At 37.3% G+C, this 24,585-nt stretch overlaps 2 protein-coding genes across 2 annotated transcripts in view; one reads left to right on the top strand and one right to left on the bottom strand.

Annotated features, from left to right (window-relative positions):
- Nucleotides 1–7,541, bottom strand: part of LOC306872858 (zinc finger protein basonuclin-2-like) — a 232,230-nt gene extending 224,689 nt beyond the window's left edge. The window contains exon 1 of the mRNA XM_079421735.1: nt 7,133–7,541. Coding sequence (XP_079277861.1) covers nt 7,133–7,135 — 3 coding nt within the window. The 5' untranslated portion in view covers nt 7,136–7,541. The remainder of the gene's footprint in view (nt 1–7,132) is intronic.
- Nucleotides 7,542–14,138: 6,597 nt separating this feature from the next.
- The window catches only part of LOC306872761 (centlein-like), a 93,716-nt gene continuing 83,269 nt past the window's right edge, over nt 14,139–24,585 (top strand). The window contains exons 1-4 of the mRNA XM_079421526.1: nt 14,139–14,360; nt 14,743–14,829; nt 17,639–17,727; nt 19,226–19,310. Of these exons, the coding sequence (XP_079277652.1) occupies nt 14,749–14,829; nt 17,639–17,727; nt 19,226–19,310 (255 nt within the window). The 5' untranslated portion in view covers nt 14,139–14,360; nt 14,743–14,748. The remainder of the gene's footprint in view (nt 14,361–14,742; nt 14,830–17,638; nt 17,728–19,225; nt 19,311–24,585) is intronic.

Below are 24,585 nucleotides of genomic sequence, written 5' to 3' on the forward strand. Positions count from 1 at the left end.
AATTTTCATGGGCTCATAAAAGAGGCCTGAAGCACTGGAGTGGAACAGAGTGGCATTTACATGTAAAAACATGAACACAGGACTTGCTCAGACGACACCACTGAAAGGGGAAATCGTACAGGGTGTCACCAGCCAAGCTACTGTACTAACCAACCCTTCCATTAGCGAGTTATAAGCAGACTACAGGCTCACTTCAGCAGTAAATAAACCCGAGGAGAGAGGAAAGTGACTCTGCCACTCAAGATACTTTGTGTAACATGGTAAAATTATTAGGTCTCTGGTAGCATCTAATTATGAGTATTTATGACAGGGTGCTCTAGTCTGTAATAACAGCTTGGCTTGCGAGTGGCTCTTACATCTCACTTCCCCTTCTTTCTTTGTCTCCCTGAGCTGTTATTGAAGTGTATTTTGAGTGTATCTATCCTTTCAAAAGATAAGAGGAAAATCCCGGTATTACAGTCCAAATCTATATATCATTATTGTTAAAATCTTCAGACACCCCTTAGATCATTTTGATGTTTCAATACATAAACGTTTAATAATACACATCAGTAAGCCCTTTACAATAAGCTGTCTTTAAGTACCCCATAAATGTTACTAAAGCATAGTTCAGTGTCCTAATCTCAAAGCTCAGAGCTACTAAATAGAATGGCTCCTTTCATAACTTTCCTCAGACATCAGCCACACAGGACCGGCCACAGGCAATCCGACTTAACCAAGGACAAACATACAGGCAGGAGAGCATTTCTGCAGACCTCCTTCATCTCTATTTGACATGTGCTGACTCTCTGCTCCATTAGGACATGAATAAAGCCTTCCATACAGAGACAGAGAGAGAGAGAGAGAGAGAGAGAGAGAGCTCCAGATTTGAGCTGTACTGTATGTTCACAGGAAGGGTACACTGACTAATCCATACTCATCCCTGCTTCTGCCCCTGAGACACAACATGCTTTATTAGTCTGCTGCCCCTCACCTGAGGCACAACCAAGAGAGATATTTGACCAAAACCACAAACCCAATAAGAGAATATCGATTAGCAGCCTTCACTTCAATATAGCACACAGTTATATATCTATAAAGAAATTAAAAAAGTGTCTCATAGCAAGAAACATTTTGAGAATCTTCACTAGTGCCAGAGCTATTAGTTTGTTTCTGGTGGTGTTGGGTTACTGGCATGTAGCAAAGGAGAAAGAAAGTGAGGGCCAGGAGAAAAAAACCTAATAAAGAAAAATGGCTTTATTGCATTTATCCCCAAGGTTTTCCAGGTAAGATATTAATCTTTACTGTAGTTTGGAAAACAAGACTTGCTCAACAAAACATTAACTTTTATGGATATACATTTTTTAAATCATTGGATGAATATAGCATGTTAAAGCTTGTATTAGTGGCAAACTTTTGTAAGGATGCCACTGTCGTCATAAAACTAAACATTCTCTAAAATGGCTCAGAGAAATTATAACAATCACATGGGAGAGCTCCTAATCATTGTTCATATAGTTCATGAACACTGATCATACCTCAAAACATCTGTAACAGGGGTTTCTTGTGCTAACGAAAAAAGCATATTACAGTATTCTATTGCAGTAGCTTTAGTAGTCTTTTAAAATTTACACCAAAGACAACCTCACATTGGTTGACTGACTGAGCAATTTACGAACTATATATTGGCCCAAAATAATCTGATATTAAAAGTTAGATTTTTATTTCACTTAGTTCAAGGATGTCCAATGCAAATGAAGCTCAGTCCAAAGCATTTGCGGCATAAAGGTGATTGCTAAATAAAGAAAGAAATATGTATGTACTGGATTGACTCAGAATTTTCCTATAAATTTCATTAAATCGTATGCTCTAGTAGGAACTACACTGTCCTGTTGAAAATAATCAAAATTGTTCTCCATATAGTGCCTCAAAACGAAAAGTTGCTGTAATGATCTGTTGAGGGTTATTTCATCAATTGCTGACCTCAGCTGCCAAAGTCTTAAGGGTATAGAACAGCTATCAATGAGAACAGGCCACAAAAAAAGAATGTCAACAAAGCCCTTTTGCTAGTGAGAAACATGAAATGAGGACTCTCTCAAAGAGACAGAAGTGTGATGAAAATAGATAAAAACATATTAACTATTTGCAATAAAAAATGCAGTCTTATTAAAGCTTTAAGGCAAGAAGACTAATAAGTGATTTCAGTGATATTAAAACAGTACTAGTAACTTTCTGTAACCCTTTGGCCATGGCAAGGTACATTGCTATTTGTTGCTTTTTTGTTATTTCATAGAGAAAAAGAAAGAATCATTATGTGTACATGTCCCTCCTGCCTCCAGTGCGAGCAAGAATCACCCTTTCATCTAGACACCTATTCAAAACTGAATTCCAGCACTAACTGTTTGTGTTAGCAGTAAACTTCTCCAGCAGAGTTGTCGTCTAGCCAGACCCCTCTTCTCCCTCCCTGTGTCCTCCTCACCCCTGGTCTTCAATGCTATCAACATGTGGCACATGTCCTTGACACAATCAGCAAACTCTATCCACGGCTCATTTCTCCCACCTCACCCTCTCTCTCTCTCTCTCTCTCTCTCTCTTTTAATATGAGGTTGCCTAGTAAAGAAGCTGGAATCTAATAATGGTGACAGTGGGGCTGTTTTGTTATTGTTCCCTCAATCTCAGACTGAGAGGCTATGCGGACGTTAATGAAACTGATGAAAAGAAACAACATGGACAATTTTTTTTTATAATACAATAATATTGGTTGCATTTTATGTACAAAACAACTACTTAATCAAGAAATACGCATATAATATGTGCTAAGGGACTTGATGTGAGAGTCAGTGTGCTTTATTATTTAAAGTTCTTTCGTGTGTGTGTGTGTGTGTGTCTGTGTGAATTTTGCACGGGGTTCTCCGATAAATGTTAAGGTCGCAGAAAGCAAAAGAGAGAGGCAGAGAGCGACCGATGAGACTGATGGCAGAGGGAGGACGGGACGCATGTCTCGTCTTGTGCATCGCTGCTGTGACTGCATTGGTGGAATGCTACAGTCACATGAAAGAGCTCTCAGAGACGCGGCATTTCTGTCTGCTCAAAAGCTGCACTGTCCCCCTCTCTGCACACATATGCACAAATAAACACACCTAAAGACACACACACACATACTTGAATACCATAATTTATCAACACACCTTAAAAGTATATATAAACTCAAAGCATAGAAAATTACTGCAATTTTAGAGTAAGTAATTTGTAACAAATAATAAATGTTTCCTTACCTAAATAATCTTCCAAATAATCTAGGCAGCAATAATAATCTAAATAAAAGTGACTAAGTCAGGAACGCAGCATGCAATTATTAAAACACTAGGAAACAGGACTTCCAGAACTTGAATTTATAGATATAATATTTTAAGAGCTTAAACATGACTAACTCACTGAATTTACGCCTCACTCATATAGTGAGGTTAAAAAAATGCAAAATGAAGAAAAATAATAAACAATAAAAAAATATATAATAATACAATTATTGTCTATTTAGCTTAGCTGAAAAGAGGCTCTATATCCAATCTGAACACTTGCATTTATAATATTTACTGTATACAGTAACTCAGCTACATACATTCACTCGCCCATGTGCTGCTGTGCAGTTCTGGGGGATTTATTTAAGACCTACCACTTATCTTGTCATATCTTATTTCTTTCAGCGCTCTAGTCCAAGCTCAGTCAGAAGTGACACTTTTTAATCAAACCTTTCCCTGGACCTCTTGGGGTCGCTAAACAGGTTTATCCCTGTTCTTTTTTATTAAGAGACAAATGCACTTCTGGAAATCCCATTGTTTCCTCTTTTTCCAGCACATTCTGTACGACACAATGTGAAACATCTTATTCTGTAGTACCGCCATATAAAAAATAAATCACCCACAATAATCATACACCTCCCCGCTGAGTACTTTAGTTACTGCAAGGCTTCTGTTTTGTGCTAGCTTGTAGATCCACAGCATCCCCAGCCCAGCTCGGTTCACTCCACGAATAGAAGTGAATTATTGTCTTAGTTCTTTAAGAGAGCAGAGGTTACCCTTAAACTATCATTTCCTCAGGTCATCAATCCAGTTCTAGCAGCTGACACACTTGAGCATTTCTGTTTTACCTCAACATTTACAGCTATTCCGCAACAAAATACCCTTGGCAATGAATCACAGCAATACGACAAAGAGTGTGTGTTCTTGTTGTGGAAAAATTCAAATATGCTATTTTAATTTTAAAAGTGTGTATGTTGGACACTTTACCAATGCTGGTATGCTTACTGTGTGCATTCCAGCACATAACCACAAAAACTAAAAAATAATGCAACAACAGAGATAACATAATTTCTGTGATTTCTCTAATTATTAATAATCTTAAAACAGTATTTTGTTGCATTTAAATTGATGATTTTTTTTTTTGCAGTACTTTACTTAAAAAGTATGATGATTCTTGATGACTATGTATTGTGATATTGCATTAGAAAATACAGAGTATAATAAAAATAAACCATAAAGCCTAATTATTGTAACGTTTCCATTACTGAAATGCCATATAAAGCAGCTTTAAAATTATTTTTCCATCTGCATGTGTAATTATATTTGTTCTTTCATATTTTTTTTTTTTACCAAATGTATGAAGTGTATAAGGCTTTAATTATCTTTCTAAAATCTCAATGATAATTGCCTGTGTTTTAGTTAAATTTCATAGTTGTTGTTTTTTTCCAGTTCATCCACAAACACACATTTTACAAAAAATAAATGTAACCTGAAAATGGTAACTAGAATGAACAGATTTTAATAGTCAAAAATATTATTTAACATAACTTAATCAACCTATAAACATTATTTTATACCAGCAAATCTAATTTTAATGAGTTCAATCAGGTAGGCTAGCTCTTTAAGGTAGAAATTGCAGTTTACCACTTTTTGAGTTTGGGTTTAATATCCATTATAAGAATCCACAGCTGGACAAAGGAGAAGAAAATGCCTCAAAATCTGTCCGTTTCTAACAGTACAAATGCGCTAAACATCACAAGCAATTTTAACTGTTTCTACATAGAGTACAAATACTACTCAGTGCTAGGCACGCTCACTGTTTGGCAGATGTTATGACCCACCTGTCGTACCTACCCAACCCATCCAGCCATAACAAAGCTGTCTGTCTATCAGTGTGCACATGTATGAGTTTCAGGAAAACCCTGATCCATTTTCTTCCCATATTTACAGATTTCGCAAGTATGTGTTTTTTTATTTATTTAAGACAATAGTAATAATTACTAATATAATTATTGTTTATTATTATTACTATTATTATTAAGGCCTAGATTTCTACTTAGAAACTCTGACAATTTTACATGTGTCACCAACACAATTCAATGAGAGGTTCAAGAGAGCTGTAAGATCAAACGAACAGTGTGTGTGTGTGTGTGTGTGTGTGTGGCGAGTAGGCAGAGGGTCAGAGAACACAGGGCTAAGTGGACCTGCTCTTCATTAAGACAATGTCTCCGGGGGACGTCACTAGGGCTACCTGTCCGTGCGCTTATTGAACCGTCTAACCATCATCTACCCTCTTACTCTGCCAGGGCCCCTAGAGAATCACACCAGCACAGCTGACAAGTTCAGCCTTAGACTGTGCCTGCAACATGAAAGCAGCTCTTCATTTTACTTCCTCCTTCCTCCTCTCTCGCACACCCTCCTCATTTCTCCCATACTCCTGTCCTCAATCTATGCTCTTTTTTTAAGAACAGAGGTGATGAGACTGAGAAAGACAAAGAGAAAGAGAGAGAGGAGGATAGAGATAGAGAAAGGGGACATAACTGCGTTTGACTCTTGACATGGAGCAGATGAAATGTTAAATGTCCAGACAAGTCAGGGGAGCCGTGCAGATAAAAGTCATCAAATGACACTCTTGGAATGCAAATTGGCATTCTTGACTGCAGCAGTTGAACAACTGTGCCCCATCACAGACAGCCGCTGAGATTAGAACAACAAAAAAAAAAGATTTAAAGTGCCAAACTCATAAAACCTTAAGTAGAGGAACGGTGAGGTTTTTTTTTTTCTTTTTCTTTTTTCCCCCAATTGTATATATTCAGCGATATCTCCTCCTTGTCACGGCGTTATCTCAGAATTAAATGTTCACCTGCCCTTGTAAACCACTTTCTCTCTTTTCAGCAAAACGAAAGCAATAAACATTAAGATAAAAAGAAGCATGATAGAAAATACTGTAATTGTCACCAACAGGTTGCACAGGCATCTGAAAATCATCTTTTAAAATCATTTTAATTTGGTTGCATTATTGTTCTGCTCAGCTGATTAATGTACAAAAAGACAAAATAAACCACGATTGCTGCCATTTAAAACTATTTGTTTTATTTTTTGTTTGTTTGTTTTTTTAAATGAGAGTAAATCATTTTATCTCGTAATTCATAACCATTTGGGTGAAGTTATTTGATTTTTTTTTTCATAGATAACATATTATACATTTAGTTTTTACCATATTTTTAAAATAATATTAAGAGAATTCTTTTAGTTCTATTTTACATTAACAGTAGGCTATTTATAAATTCTACTATTGCATGTTATATATTGTATAGCTATGTATCTATTATAGTTGTGTTGAGTTAAAAATACAGATGATATGGATGAATTAAGCTTGTCTACAGTGTTAACAATTTTGACATGACCCATTAACGTTTTGATTTATTTCTATATTTATGTTTTTATTTGCTTTTATTCAAAAATGACTTGTGCACTCATATAGTGGGTTTATTTAAGAGTAATAAAGAAAGAGTGAGATGAAAGCAATCCCCAGGTAAAGCAGTTTATCTTTGACTTTATTTTGTAAACATGCTCAAAGCGGTAGATTTTCTGATTAAAATAGCCTACCTGACTAACACTTTCGACAAACTTGAGTAAACTGAAGCATTACGAAATACTATAGCCTACCGTTTAACAGATTTAAGTTCATCTATTGTTCATTTAAACGTTTCGTGCCATTTAGGCTGTGACTATTTAAGTGTAAGCTACGCGACGTGAAGATCGTAATAAGCGCTATACACTACAATAGTGTTTGTTAATGTCATAGATAAGGGTTATTGTAAAGTGTTCGTGTGTTGATCGGTCATACTCACCATTTCTTCATATTGTGTGAATGGCAGAATGAAGTTCAGTCAGATCTCGCCCTCATGTGGGGGGACGCTCTCCTCTTCCCTCTCCTCTTCTTTACGAAAATATCTCTAAACTCACTCAAAACTTTATGTTTGCCCCCTCCGTTTCAAACCGATGATAATATTAGGAGGAACATCAACAACAGTCCTTTATCGTTAAGGAAAGAAACAACACTGATAATTAAAAAAAAAAAAAAAAAAAAAGGGAGTCAGTTCTAGGCTCTGGTCATTCGCATGTACCGGGGCTCTGTAAAGCGAAAGAAGCCCGTTGAAATATAAGCGGTTTCGGTGGATCCAGAAGCCCAGCGCTGGTTCCACTGTTCCAGATCCGCTCGTATAAGACACTCCGCCGGGACTGAAGCGGGACAGAAGCGGGACTAAAGTGGGTGGGTAGTTTGAAGCAGCGGGGTAAATCTCTGGCTGTCCGGGAAGAGAAAACTGTCTTACTCACTGCCGGCTATTTCTTCTGCATAGTCAGCTCTCTCTGACTGCTGCATTACATCCAAAGGAACATGGTAATATATTTTAGTCTAGTGTAGTTGGTAGTGCATTATCGTTGATAGTATATTATCATCTTGTAATATTGGGCAATTATCTTCTAGTATAGGCTATTTGGTAGTTTGTTATCTTCTAGTATGTTTAGTGATGTATCTTTAAGAGTAGAGTATGCTAATATATGCTAGTTACTAACTTTAGTAGTTTTATGTAAGTATATTTAAGAGTTGTTGTTTTTTTTTTTTCTTAGAGCGGTTTTTATTATTGTTGGTGTAAACCCTGAGAGACTGTAGCTTTAATAGTTCTGTTATGATAAGAATAATCAACGCCTGATTTTAATCAAAGCCTGCAAAAATCCTACAGACACAAAACGTCATTAATGTTTTCATTTTTTCTCATTTTTTTTCTCATTTATATACAGACTCTGAAATTCTAAAGAAAATGTTTAAAATGCTTTACTGAAAACTGAATAATAATAATAATAATACACATTGTAAATATAATTTAATTTTAAAAGGAAACCAACAGCTGGGGCGTTTATTGTAGTTTTCTATAACAGTATAATAATGTCCTAAACTGACTTGTTCAATAAATTTACAACTATTTTACGACCAATGAACAGAGCTATCATTTTGTGTGTTAGAATCAGATTTTTGTCCTTGTTTTTAATATTTACTTAATGTCCATGAGGCCTAATTTTAACCACTTTACATTCACTTAAAGGAGAGTCCCCTATATAACACGCACGTAGACACACACACACACACACACACACACATGCACATATCACTAAGATACTTTGCTTTAGAGATGTTTGAGGACACTGATTTCCTATATATCTCCCAAACTTGTGTCCCCAGACTGTCTGAACAGAGCACTTATAAATTTTTAATTATGGACTTGTTTCTTTTTTCCTTACAGTGCGCACAGAGCTTGATTCTCAAGAGTGAAGGCTGAGGAAAGTCAAATGACAGACTTCTCCTTTGGACCAATAGAAGCCCCTAAATCCCAAGGCAGTCATTTTGATCAAGCTGAGTGCCTACAAGCTCCACTCACATGTTTGGTCAAGAGGTAAATAATAGATCAGGGATTAAACTTGTGTGGAATTCGTTCTAGGGTAACAAGCTACACACTCCCAGGATATGCATATTCATCTGATGTGCAAGGCCATGGCAGAGTAAATACCATATGCCCGGTAGTTAGAGAGCTTAAATCCCTAATTAAATGAGATATTACTGTACATTGCTCCCTGAAATTAAACAACAGAGCAGAGAAAATAGACCTTTAAAGAATTATGAGTAATGGATACATTAGCATATTCACGTGGGTTCAGTTTCCTACAAATGAGTAATCCAGCATTTGCTGTTTGATACAACTTCTAGCTCGTAGATATAGCATTAAATTGTTTTGAAATCTATTTTCTTGCATAATCTCATCATACTTTTTTATTATTATTTTGATTACCCTGTGTGAAATAAGCTCAATGCAGTCAATTAAACATCCTCATCAAGTGGCAAGCCATCCGCAGTGAACAAGTTGCGTCCAAGAGTTATGAACTCAGCAGCTTGACTCTTTTATTTGCTCAAGAAAAACATGACATTAAAGCAGCTTCCTTTCTGAAATCAGCTGCAAAAAGCCACCTGTGGGACCCGAGTATAAGTATTGGCTTATGTCAGACCCCTTCCAATTGTCTAATTACTCAAAGGGCAGTTGATGATGAGCTATTGAACCTTCTACCGGTTTTGATCCTTTGGGACGGCCATCAACTGTCATAGACTGTGTGTCTGTTCAATAAATGCCACACATATTTCCTGTTTTGTGAGCACTGAGGAAAATGTCAAGCTAATAGTGTCACTTGACTTAGGGGAGGAGGCCACACGTGTTTTCCTTCTTCACCATCCACCCTCAATATGGAAGCCATTGATCTCTTCTCTTGTGTAAACTTTCCACACTCTAGCAGGAACATCAATTCACGGTGGAGAGAAACAAAGTACCTATTTGTGTTAGCTAAATGCTTGATGCCATACTTACTGATGATAATGGCCATGGACACCTCCTTGTACACATTCATAAGCATAAACAAAAACAAAGGAGTGAAAAGGTTCTCTGTGTTTTCCAGGGGCTTACATTATTTGAGCAGCATGATCCTCTCAGGGGAAATCTGATACAGCCTGTAGGGGAATCACTTCACTCCTTTTTCCCACAATTCAGCAGAGACACATGGGGCAAGCATTGCTCCCTCCACCCCACTGGCTCCCCTTTCTCCCCCCATCGCCCACAGGAAGAGAGCTCTCTTATCAATCCCCTCATTATCCAAACCCACTGCCTGCTGAAGACAGTTAGAAGGTCATCAGATGGAGCCAGAGACTCATGCACGGGGGACAAATGCTCAACAGTGGAGCTTGTCCTGGGATGCAGAGCATTCTGTGGGAGCTCCGGGTGTGTTGCACAAGCGGATGGGCGCATGATGACAGGTTTGCCGATGGGCAAGTGGAGAGATGCAGCTTTGCAGGTTTCAAGCCATTGCACAGAATAAATGACTGACTGTCACTGCTATGAAGGAGCTGGATTGTGACTTGCAGAGAATTATATGTATAAAGAGTTTAGGACTTTCTTTATAATAAGTGCACTGCAAAAAAGCGGTGACTTGAAAATCTTACTTAACTAAATTAACTAAGTTCAATGAACCAACCTATATGCATTAATTTATACCAACTAATTTGTATATGTTAAATCTGTTTTTTTCATTGTTCTCATATTTAAGAAATGCTTGCATGTAAAAAGATGATAACCTGAAAATGGTGACTAACCATTTTATACAAAACCAATCTAACTGAACCGGTTTTATTCTGAATTTATTACTCTATATTCCTTAATTTATACCAACAAAATTAATTTTTATAGATTGAATCAAGTATACAAGGCTCTTTAAGGTAACAATTACAGCTTTTAATTCATTTTTATATTTACATCTGCATTTACATTGTCGACCCTACCACCCACCCCTAAACTTAACCATAACAAAACTTGTACCTTAACAGACGCAAAAGTGTTTTGCAATTCAACATGAGCACAATAATACATTACCAATTAATTTTCAGTTCAAGTTAAAGACACCTAATATAAAGTGAAACCATCAGTTGTATTAGTAGAGGAATTATTATTATTATTATTATTTGGGCATACCATAAATTGCCTTAATTACTCAATAATTACCTTAGTTTATGCACATCCAAATTATTTTCGGATTGAATTAGTCCAAACTTTTAAAGAACGTAGACACATACTGTAACTTGGTTACATTTCAGGATAAAACAATGGATGTAGGAAGTAGGATGGGATAAATTTCTGTTTCCCTTTTTAAAACCAATATCCTGGGGCACATAAACTGTCAGAACCAAGTTTAAGTCTTCTACATTATCTCAACTGGATTTGCACACCCACATGTTCATCCACTGGGAAATGATGTGTTGTGCTCCTCTTTAAAATGTCTCTCATTTTCATTCCAAAGTGGCACTGCCAGATTTGCAGCCAGCATGTCTACAAAGCGAGCATCTTGTACGTTTTTAGAACATTATATAGCGTGTCGCCTTTTTCTTCCCCTCTTTATCAAAGGTAAATGTTCAGCAGATGACAGTCCTCCTACCTCGGATTGCAGGCGGAGAACCGGGGCTTTCCCAATCCTCTGTGGTGAGATACTTCCCGTGCTCTGCCTACTCAGCCCACCAAGGGATTGTCGATGCTTCCTGATTGTACGGGCTGCGTGGTGATTTGGTGTGAATACATCTCTGTTTCTTAGTGACATGGAGAAGGAGGAACAGATGAGTTAAATGGAATCATTTTATTTTACATCACATAAAAAATATTGGGGTAACAGCAAAGACAGCATTTGTCATGCTATGAAATAATGTTCTAGTATGCAATTCAGTTTCTGCTTTTAAAGCAGTACAATAAAGTAAGTACAAAAATATTCAGAGAGAGAGAGATTTCGCAATCCTCTAAGTCTTCTGACCTTCTTTTACCAAAGAACAACCTGTGAACAACAAAAGAAAGAAGGTTTAAAATCTGAATGCACAAATCGTTTAGACAGGGACATGCTATAGAGAGGAAACATGTCCCAATTATCCTGACTTCAGATTATAATAAGCAATTGAAAATTAAATTAGATATAACAACAAGATTTAACAGGATTTTAAAAGCGTTTTCCCCCCACAGCTAATAAAATACTATAGTAGTGTCCAGTCAAAATCAGACTGTCCTAAATAAAAGTCAAAAATGGCTGAATATAAACAAGCTGTCTGGCCAAGTTGATTACTTTAAGATACAAAGTGATTTAAATATGTTGTAAAGTCTAAATTTCCATCACTTAAGGATATTCCATTTTTATAGCTTATAATTATTATTTTTATTCTCCATTTCCCCTGCTGTTTTTAGTCCAGATTTAAATGAAATAGATAACTGGAAAAAATACTACATTTATTTCCCACTTGAGCAACATTTGCGTGGTTGTCTGTTGATCTGAACTTTTTACGGGCCTTGGGGGTTGTAAATGGAGCATGTTACATTTGTGACGTTTGGCCGCTGTTGGAGGCTGTTGAACGGAAACTGATATTAGTGCCAGAGAGTGCATGTAAAATCACATTCGGAATGGATGACTGGTAACTATCATGAGTAAACAAAGGGCTTTGTTAAGCAAGAAAGAAGAAGCTGATTCAAAAGTGCCATGTGTCTGCGCTCCTAAAAGGGGCAGATGTTGCAAATTACCAGCCAGTCTACTGCCTCTGAAATCGCAGCTCAAATGAGCATCCTAATGAGAGGCACTGTTTGCGGGTCAAAGAAAAGCCTAATCACGCTAAGTCAATTGACTTCTTCTGGAGCAAGAGAGCATGCAAGCTCCAAAGCAGATGACCTGCTGTCTGTTGCACTCCTAAACAATCTGTCTAATCTTGTTTCTGTGGTTTTAATCATCTAGTCTTTTGACTATGATATGACTCTAGTCGACAAGGACAGGCACAGTTGTTTATACTCCATTATACAACCATTATGAAATGAATTTTTTTTTAATATGCCTTAATAAAATCGGAATGATACAAGAGTGCAATCTATATGATAATTTATATTGTGCTGAACAAGATGAACAACCCTGGTAGACTCTTTAGGAGCATTTATTTAAATAGGTACATTAAGAATAATCAATTGACTTGAAAACAAGAGAAAGCGTGCAGCACACCAGGAGTAACTAAGGACTATGAGTGATATGGTAATATTCAAGCGGAAATAATTGTTTTAAAAAACAAAAATAATAATAATAAAATACTAATATTTTGTTCAACACTTGTGTGGATTCATGTCACCCTTAAGACATGTGCTGTTAAATTTTGAAATGTTGGGCTTTTTGGCTTTTAGTCACATGTTGCTTCAGACTAGTGGAAAGACTAGACTAGTTTACTGCACTTATTTTGCTTCTACTACTCTCTACTGCACTTTTATTTGCTTCTGTAATAGAGGTCAATTACAACGCATTTTCAGAAGCACTGCCATTAACCAAACTTTCCAGTTTTGTTCATTTGTCATTTGCCTGATGTTATACAATATTTTATTCCTAAAACCATGATGGAATTGAAATATAAAAATCTGGCTTTCTGATTTATGGAGTGATAAAAAGATGTATCCAAAATACCCATTGTAAAAACTTTGACCCTAATATGTTAACAAAATGAAACAAGAATTTTGAACCTGGCTTTCTGTCCAGATTTCTGTTCTGGAAACGTATGCAAATTAGTTCAATTCAATTGAACTTTATTTGTATAGTGCTTTTCACGATACAAATCGTTGCAAAGCAGCTTTAGAGGAAATTGATTTTCTACAATATATTTAGTAGTAGCTTATCAGTGGTGACTATGTCAAATTAGTGTATATTTACATAGAACATGTGCATAGGCTATTTAAACATTCCAGAAAACATTTAATACAAAAAAATCTATTGAAAATGTTAATATTTTGTTATTTTTGTCAGCCTATTTATTTATTTATTTTTTGTTTTTTAACCTTATATTCACCTGGGGTGTCTTGCCTCAAAGAAAGTTACTATATTAATCATAGGTTTTGCCAAATGTGGTTATGATATTCATATAATAAATATAAATGTGGTTGTTATATTTGTACAAGAAATATAACAACCACATTTATATGATCACGGACAAGTCCAATAAATCTTATGTTAAAAAAAGATTTAAAATAACCTTCCTTAAAAAGGAGGCCTATAAATGCCTAAAAACAGCTACCATAGTAACCATAGTTTCCAGCCAACAATTTAAACAACTTCACATAATTGTTAAATCATTTGTTAATGTTAAACCATTTGTTCCGTGTATTATATTGATAGCATGGAAAACATTAATATTAGGCTATTCGTATGAAGAATGATCATAGAGACCAGCGAGCCGTAAAGTGTTTCGGGTTGTCGTGAAGTGTGGTAAACGGCTCTGTGTCAAAACACGGAACTGGCGCGATCATTTGAAACACTCCAGGCGTTTGTTTGTATTTCCACTTTAATGAGCTCTGTTTTCGATTTCCCCGTTTTAACCCTCTGATGAAAATATGCTGTCAGGTGCGATCAGAATGGTGATTTAATAATACTGCAGATTTTAACTTTGCATAAACTGTAAGTTCAGCGGTATCCAGGGACGCGCTGCAGGTCAGGCACAGTCACACACACACACACACACACACACACACACACACAGCGCACTTTATTTAAACTAGCAGTTGTTTTCAGTTTATAAAAACTCTTGTATTAGTGAGCTGTTTTGTTATTATCTTATTAGGCACCTATTAATGCTTTATTGTTGCAGTTGGTCACACGATTTGAATGTGTTTTAGAGTCTTTTATATCGGATTGTTATATTGAGTGTCTGTTTATTGATATTTAATACAGTGTCCATAGAGACTGTTTGATTAATTCATAGACTCGGATTCACTTGATCGGATTCAACTCCATCTACTTGTTCATCGTGTTATCTGTCTGTCTAATTAATTTTGGATTAGACAGTGATATAAATGAACTCTCTTCTGTTAAGATCTCAATGGACTCGAAAGACAATGAACGTGTTTTACTCCTCGAGGAAGAGGTGAGGAGTTTGTCTGAGGAACTCGCTCAGTGCCAGGTAAATTAAATCATTATTATTGTTATTTTATTTTAATTTTTTTGTCAAATTAATATTTCCTTTGTCAATTCTTCTCTGTCTCAGGCTATAGTGACAATGGTTTTAAACCATTTTTCCACTACTGCAGCAATATTCCAATTCTAAGATAGTCAAATCAGAAGCCCATATAATTTTTTCCTTGTAATTTTATTTATTTATTTAATATAGATATGTATGTATATATATATATATATATATATATATATATATATATACACACACACACACACATGTATATATATAATTTTTTTGTGCAGTTGCGATGCTAAGACAACCCGACTTATATGGTCTCACTGTACTGAACACTAAACTCATGTGACTTAAGAATCCTGCATATTGTTAAAGCCCCACCAGGTGGTGCCTAAAAACAAACCTGCATTGTCAACAGTGTCTCAAACTCATCATTATAAATAGATTGACACATATTACTAATATATTATCATTTTTGAGCATATAGTTTACTTACAGACATCCTTAACACTGATCCTGATAACTACTAATTGAGAAGACAGCCATCAACAATTGATCAGTGTGTAGTCTTTACTTACTATGCAACAATAAAAGGATTACTCTGACTTACAATAGGACTACATCATCAGTGGATGTCGACTGACTCTGTCTAGCTTTTTTTCACTTGCCTGCAGTTCACAATTGATTTTTTTCCATTTCTCTTCTAATGACAAGCATGTATGTATAAAGAATCACATATAATTTATGTAAAAGGCGCTGTGCCATCGGCTGCCATTAAGTGTAAAATGTTTCTAGTGGACCTGAGAATTATCAGGGCTGCTGTTTTACTTTATTAATATTTGTATAAATAGCAACATTCAATGAGTTCACTCATCCAGTGTGCATTCATGGTCTGCTGTATAGATAAATAATTCATCAATACGACTGCCTTTCAACATATCAAACACCTACCATTCCATGATAAAATCCCTGTAATGCGCAGGAGTTGCTCAATCTTCTGATGTAGTGAACTTAAGCACTTTTGAAGAGACCACCTATTTGATGGAGGACTTTTCTTAATTTGTCATTAAACACAATGAAGGCTAGGAATTGTGAGATCTCTATTTCTATTCATTTGCTCAGTCTCTCTCTCGCACACGCTACTTTGTATGTTTAGCCTATGGTCTATCAAGGTCTGCCTGCACCATTTAGTAAATAATTAATTAGACACTTTTGAATAGGGTTTAAAATTCATGTACTAATTGGACACCAGCAGATTCTGCAGGGATTTATGACTTTAATCTTATAATGATGTGGACATAATTTAACAGATAATTTTATATTAAGTTGATCTGGTATAATTCTGTTTTTTTTATTAATGTCAGAAAATGATGTCTCTCATTAAATGTAATGTAGCTTAAAAATCTTTGAAAGCCATTTTTTATTTTTTTTTATTTTTCCCCAAAGACACTTTGAATTGTAAGTGTGTCTTACACGGCTCTCTGCCGCCACTTTCTTCTTTAGGCAACTAGTGAGTTCAGATTTGCCCTTTATTTTGATTTTTTTGCTTCCCTCTGTTTCTGTGTGACTTAATGAATATGATCTATCTATCTATCTATCGATTGATCTATCTATCTATCTACACTGAACAAAATTATAAACGCAACCCTTTTGTTTTTGCCCCCATTTTTCATGAGCTGAACTCAAAGATCTAAGACTTTTTCTATGTACGCACAAGACCTATTTCTCTCAAATATTGTTCACAAATAAAAAAAAAAAAGCATGTTTGGGATGCTCTGGATCGGCATATACGACAGTGTGTTCCAGTTCCTGCCAATATCCAGCAACTTCGCACAGCCATTGAAGAAGAGTGGACAACCTGATCAACTCCATGCGAAGGAGATGTTGCACTGCGCGAGGCAAATGGTGGTCACACCAGATACTGACTGGTTTTCGGACCCCCTCAATACAGTAAAACTGCACATTTTAGAGTGGCCTTTTATTGTGGCCAGCCTAAGGCACACTTGTGCAATAATCATGCTGTCTAATCAGCATCTTGATATGCCACACCTGTGAGGTGGATGGATTATCTCGGCAAAGCAGAAGTGCTTACTAACACAGATTTAGACAGATTTGTGAACAATATTTGAGAGAAATAGGCCTTTTGTGTACATAGAAAAAGTCTTAGATCTTTGAGTTCAGCTCATGAAAAATGGGGTCAAAAACAAAAGTGTTGCGTTTATAATTTTGTTTAGGGATGCAACGATACCATTTTTTCAGAACCGACAGACAGCCGTGGTGGAGAGAAGAGTTTACCTGAACTTGAATTTAAAGACTTAAATATTCATCTGTACCTCAGATTAAACTATGGAACAGCTTCAGAACACTTGAAATATAGTGCACGAAAACTTTATGGTGCTTTATAATGTTTTTGTGTCTTTCGTGGGGCTCAACAATAACACAGAATAGTATAGGCACAATATCGGATTTGGATCGGTCTCGTCTGACCGATACCCGATCCGCAGAAAATGACCGTATCGGAGTCGATACCGATCCTGAGTATCGGATCGATGCATCCCTAATTTTGTTCAGTGTATATACATTAGTAAGTGTAATGTTATGTCAAACTGCTTGGTGTTTTCTTTGCAAGACTTTCGTTAATATAATGAGGCTGTTTCTTCATTTCTGACTTCTGTCATTGACCCATCTGTGCTGCTCAGATAAACAGTTGGCTGGAAATTGCTTATTTGGAAGCTACTTTTTAAAATTGTGAGCATCGGCCACAAAATAATTTTGTTGTTCTTGTATTTGCTTCAAATAGACGGACAAGGAGTTTGTGTGGTCGCTTTGGAAGCGACTTCAAGTGGCCAGCCCAGACCTCACCCAGGCAGTGAGTCTTGTAATGGAAAGGTGAGTCACATTGTAAAGTCACCTGTTTTTTTTAAAGGACAGCAAATCCTCTGCACCTATTTTCTCAGTCCCTTTCTTCTATTGAATGATTATGCTTTTACGTTTCAGACTTGAAATAAATGCTTTTTCTACCACATGAAATCCCTGATTTGCAGGCACGGTTCTGCAGGGGTGTGTGTTGGGTGGCTGCGCTGTTGAACGCAGTTATGAGAGAACTCGAGAGCAGATGATGATCTAAACCCTCTTATCCTCCACACAGACTTCCTCCCTCTCTTCTCGTCTAAATGCTGAAAAAACTCCTCTTTGAGGGATATATACTAGATTTAACATGACTTATGACCCTCAAAGAGGGTGTGGGGAGATACAAAAGTGGCATGGGAATGTGTTGTGGGGAAAAAAGAGATCAAATTCGCAATGCTGAACGATTGCCATTGTCATGCCTTTTAAAAGTTATTATGTTGATGATAAGAGGAGTAGATAATGCAACATTTTGCACTTGGGGGAAAATTGAGGCCACTGGCATGGCTTGGCAATGGCTGTGTATTTGTTTGGGTTCATATTAAATCATTCTTTCCACCACCTAATGAAAGGTCAGAGATTTGGATCAATTTTTTGTGACCAAATGCTTGAGCTTAAGCAAATGTGTTCCTCGACTCTAGAAGCGATGATAAATAAAAGAGCACCAGCCAGGCTACGCTCTCCCATATCCCTCACGAGCTTCTTCCTCAGGCAGAGGCAACAAACCGAGCTGCTCCTCAAAGAACTGGCAACATGCACCCGAGGGCGTGTGCATATATCAGCATTGTGCCACACGGGAGATTGACATGATAATTGTGCTGACTCTGTGAAGCACACAGGCTACTGGGAATTCTGGCCGGTCTGGTAGCGAGCGAACACTTGGCTTGGGATATGGTTAACATCACCAAGCTTCAAGGCAGTGGTGTTCTCTGCGGAGAGCCGTATCATGTCAGATGTCCTCAGGGAGAGATAGAATGAGAAAGGGTGGAAGAGATTGAAAAAGTGAACCAGGGAAAGGAGGATCCCAGGTGAGTGGCGGCTGTTCAAACAAACTCGCCCCAATTGTGATTCTTTTGTCTTTTCCCCCCAAACACCCACTAAAGAGGGTTAGATCCTGAAAGGAAAGGAGTGTTTGTGTTTCCCCAGTGAGTAGTGTTCCTGTTTTGATATCCTGATAATTACTGATACCTGGAGACTGTAGTTATATCCCATCATTCCCTGTTGACCCTCTGCGGTATAAGCTCAGAGAATGCGCTGAGTGGTTGAAAGGCAATTTTGCCTGTTTCTTCTCCCATAGCATCTAGTCTATCCTGCAGTGTTTTATCTCCTAACCGAGCATCACCATTGCATCATCCCAAATAGATTTTCAAATGTGAGTGGCTGCAGCATTCACTGAGGCCAGTGGACTGTGTTCTGTATCTGCTACTGTGACAATCTGCACCTTTAATTTTGCTCTTTTGTTCAATCTGTGCTGTACTAGGGAAAAGCAGAAATCTGAGAACAAGGACAGGAAAGTTCTGGAGATCCTTCAAGCAAAAGACTACAGAATCCAAGAGCTGGAGCAGGTACTGTGAGAGCTTTACACAACTTAAACTTCACCCCAGCCACAGGTGTACAGACATGTATGTGGTCTCAGAAACCTTCGTCTCTCCTTTTTTAATGAGCATCTCTGACTGCTTGATAGATCTGCTTGGATGACAGCTAATGATGAAGCCGTGTTGTTAATTCACCTTTAATCATGCCCCTTAATGAAACATCTGTCAGTCGGCTTCATTAGGAACTCTGTCTCTTCACCAGCAGCGAGTCGGTCAAATATGTCCACGCATCACGCATACTCTTCATTTGTGTAAATAAGATTAGCCATGGCTTAATAACCCATATCGCAGGGGTCTCCAACCTTTTTTATAGCATGGACCGGTTTTAGTTTTTACAATATTCTTGCTGCAAGGAGGGGGTGGGGGTCTTGGGAGGATCGGAACAAAAATTAAATTTACATGAAATCCTCTAATTACATCTCTATTTCAACTGAATGAAACAACAAACTAAAACAAAACATTACAACTCGCCATAATAATCAATGGGAGCACTGGGCTTGTTTCCCTGCAATAAAGGGATCGTGACCTTGAGACTCAAAGCGTGTTGCAGATGGACAGTCTGCTCCGTAACTTTGTTTTAGTGGCTGTAAGCTAGTGTTGTTTTTGGCGGCCTGTTTTAATTTTAGTTTTAGTCTAGTCTTTGTGTTAAGCTGTCATTTTAGTTTTTATTAGTTTTAGTCACGTTCATACTCTCTTTAGTATAGTCAAGTTTCAGTCAACTAAAAGTCTGAGCATTTTAGTCTTATTTTAGTCAGATTCATCCATGACTATTTTCATCTAGTTTTAGTCGACGAAAACGGCATTTTAGTCTCTTTTTAGTAATTCTATTTAACCCAGTCAATATAGTATAAGTACCTAGTAGCAGTGGCATACCGTGGGGTTTTAGTCAGGGCCTTCAGTAAGCAAGGTTAGTTGTGTATAGGTTTATAGTGTTTTTTTTACTTCATTGTTGTATGTATGTATTTATGTAGCACCGTGGTCCTGCGAGGCACGACATTTCGTTCCACTGTATCTCCCCACATGTAGCGGAATGACAATAAAGCTCAACTTCAACTGCAAACATCTTACACATCTCTGTTACAGCTAACGCAGTTATATGCATATAATGCACATGTTATGCTGCACACAGGCTCTCAACAAGCAATGACGGCTGATCAACTATTTTAATAGTAGGCTAGATTGGGGTGGGTTAAATGCAGAGTAAATTTCCCTACATGGTCAGTAAAAGTAATCTGCCAAGTCACTATGCACATTCATGTCACTCTAAAATGACAATGTGCCCAAAGCAGCAAAACTGTACAAACATCCACACACCACACCACAGTATTATCAACACACCTCCATAACAATGTGCATGATACAATACTCATCAAATAATAAAGCACTCACCTGTCACTTGTTAATAAAGTCCATGGGTCTATCATTCCATGTCCCTTTACACGTATTAAAAAGTAAACATGGCCAACAAAATAACTTGTGCTAGCTGTTAGCCACTGATAGCATTCATAGTTGCAATCGTTGAAATGGCGCATAAAACCTTTGCTGGCCTTTGTTAGCGAATTCACTTTGGGTGTAGGTCTTCCTTTCTCAGTTATTCTCTTTTGTCTGCAAAAGAGCGCCTTGAAAAGGCGATTTTAGTAGATCGGCAACAAGATCTGGTGTAGGCGCCGATGACTGCAGCTGTCATTTTCTTTTCGTTTACTTTCATGTTCGTACCTTAGAAATCCCTGCTTAAAGGGGCGGTCTAACGCTGGGGGTAGCACTGGGCACGTAGCTGGATCCAGAGGGCGGGCTGTCATTGAAAGTCAAAATTTGATTGGCTGATGATTCTGTCATTAATGCTTGTAACAAATCAGATGTGACGTCTTTCAACAAAAGGGTAGCACTATCTGTAGTGCTGGCCTCTGACTTTATGTAGGATATTCCAGTTCAACCTCAACTAAACTAATCATAGGCAATTTAGTGGACATTACACAAATGAAAATGATACCTAAATAATCAATAAAAACACTTTTCTCACAATTTAGTTTTTTATAGGGCCTGCTTCCCCTAACGGCCCACCACTGCGCTAGTAGTATAGACGAAACCAACATTTTCTTTTCTTCAAACCCATTTCAAACAAGGTTATCTTATTATATTATTGTTACCTTATAGACTTGAGAATACATTCATGCCAGACAAGGAAGACGCTCTGATTTGAATTAACAACATTTATTTTACCAACCAAACATGTTAACATATTTGTTGTCGTCTTCTAAATAATGCCGCGAGTGGGGCTTGAGGAAGTGACGTCGCCTGCGTCTGCACAGTGCAACCTGATGCAGCTCCAGAAGTGACACAGGAAACAGAAATACTGCAAAATAATAATAATAACGCGACTAAACGAGACGAAATAACATTTCGTTTCGTCTCGTTTTAGTCAACGAAAATGAAGAGACATTTTAGCATAGTTTTTATTTTGCAAAACACATTTAGTCTAATTTTTATTCGTCAACAATATTGCATTATATATTTAATTATCGTCATCGTCAAATGACCAACATTTATGTTGCGTCTCATCTCGTTTTCGTCACGTGATAAAGGTTCGTTGACGACGATGTTTAGTCACAATTTTCGTTGACGAAAGCAACACTACTGTAAGCACAGAAAAACTCACTTCGCAAAGGTATGAAGTTGGAAGAGGAAGTAAACACTTCAGAGCCTTCACAACTATCTCTGAATATTCCGTCTTTGTTTAATCTAGAAGCCTGCAAGGGAGGATGTCTGAAACATGTTTTTCAGACTGCTGTCATTTGCTATCTCAATGAGCTGATGCTCTTCACGCATTAGCATGGGTGATTTGCAAGGCACGTTTGCAAATGAGTCACAGATCCATTCCTTATCAGTTCTTGGATCACTTGCATTTGGGAAGTAGCGCTCAGACTCAGCTGACAGCAAAGCTATGTGATCACAAATCATCTGGGAGAGAGAAGGTCCAAGTTTTCTTTCCCCAAAGGGGACAATGTTGGCAATATTGGAAACATGTCGAATGTGCCCTTTCTTTGGCACTCGCTGTCCCCACAGTTGCAACTTGGCTTTGAATGCAGACATTTTGTCTGCCAATTTGAAAACCGTTGTCATTCTCCCATGCAGTGAGAAATTAATTATATACAAATTTAATTATATATTGTGCATAAACCAATAATATTGCATTGTCAACATCGGTCAATTCATCAGCCTGCAGTGCATACCCTGGCGACTCATTAACCCTTTCTAATTGAATTGCTATTCAATGTCCTCTGCGAAATCATCAGTTTGTTATCTTAAAGAGGAATCTGGCCTACCTTGTTAGCTGCAGCTTTGCCAAACATTTCACGGCAAATGGCAAAAACAGTTCTTCCCCGATGGTGAGGGACTTCTTGGCTTTAGCGATACGGTGAGCCACCAAGTATGATGCTCTCAGTGCAGCTACACTTATAGATTTGGTTGCTTTTAACAGATGCTGTTGCTCTATTTGTTAACGTTGTGTCTGTTCAAAATAATCCAATGATTTTAGCAGTTTCGAGAGCATCATTGACTCGTTAGCTGGGATTTGGAGCATGAATTGCCAGAGAGAAACTGTATTTTATAGATGAATAATCATATTTTCGGTTAAAAGCGGCTTTATTTTTCCCCTTTTGCTTGCCAACAGCTGTTTCTTCGTTGCCGTTATCATTTGTTCTTTTCTTACCTCCTTCACTAAAGAAACTTTCAAGAGATGTTTGTTTCCCGTGCATGTTAATATTAGCTGAACCTTAAAGTGTGGAACCAACGTTTTTCTGAAATCTATATAAATTTGGATATTGGCTTGTAAAGGGGAAACGCACAATAAATAATACAGTGGGATTGCATATAGCCTAGAGTCATCTTTCACGGCCCGATACTGGGTCGCAACCAGGGGTTGGGGACCTCTGCCAGAGCGGACCAAACTGGAACATACTAAACACCACGCCACGACTTTGACATCATGACAGCATTACTAATGGAGGGCCGGTGTGTTTCTTTTCATAGCAGCAATTATGTTTAGTGTCAGCACCGTAGGTATAAACACCTAGATGGCACATTAGCAACTATTTCTAATTACAGTGATACGTCTGCGCGTCTGCCATATTGGAAAGGTCAAGATCTGCTTGTAATTGCAAGGAAGTGAATGTCAGACAGATGACAGGTGTGCTTTGCAACAGGCTGTAACAGTCCCTTCTTACCGATTTTCACAGGATTTGGTTTGTCATAAATGTCAGATGGTTCTGCATATTGTTGACGATGTTACATTCAGAAGGAAAGAGTATTGGTAAAGTGCTCTTCATCAATGATCTGGAACAACAGTCTGATTGCTTGAACCTTTTAATGAAATAAGGTTGTAAACTATAAATTAACCTAACAATTGAAAAGCAATCAAACATATTATTTCATATATAGTAAATTTGCATAAAAACAGTATCATAGTTTCCCACAGTATTTTGTGAGACTGTGGTGGGTGGACCCTCTAGGGTCTAGGGATAAACCAAAGCATTTAAAAATAATAATAATAATAAATGGCACAAAACACAACCTTTAATGCTATTATGAGAAATTAAAAAATTTTAAATTTTAAATGTTCAGTCCTGGCTGGCTGCACAAATTTTGGTACTTTGGTAGTGATTGTGATTTACTCTCCAAACCATAAACTATACTTATACCAATATAATTATCAGTTGATCAGAATAGTTTAGTTACAACAGCTAAACTGCAAGTGTGATATTGCTTTTATACAAAAATTCAGTAAACAAGATAATAATACTGTCTTATGTTTCTGCCATAGCATCAATCTTTAAATGTTGCCAAGCAACAAACAGACTGGAACAGAGCATGTGAGTGGACTTGAGTAACAAAGAAAATTCTCGCTCGCCACTCACTTGGGAGAGAAACCCCGTTCTGGATTATCCTGACGCAATAGAAAACACTGTGACTTCACACACAAGTCTGAAAAAAACTTGTGAGCTAAAGTTAATACGGAGTTAAAAATAACTCTACTTATGCTGCTCACATACTCAAGTCGGGAATGCTACAAAAAATATAAGTAGAGTGATGTAAACATTGAATCATTCCAGTGCTATTGTACTCCAAGTATGCACTAAAACACTAAATATATGGCACACCACCAATCAAATTATACACCTAGAACTGTTAATCACATTCAGTCATGTTATGACAATAGCGTTCTTGGTAGGTGACATACTTATTGATG

Source organism: Barbus barbus (assembly GCF_936440315.1).
Source record: "Barbus barbus genome assembly, chromosome: 7".
In the NCBI taxonomy this organism is placed as follows: domain Eukaryota; kingdom Metazoa; phylum Chordata; class Actinopteri; order Cypriniformes; family Cyprinidae; genus Barbus; species Barbus barbus.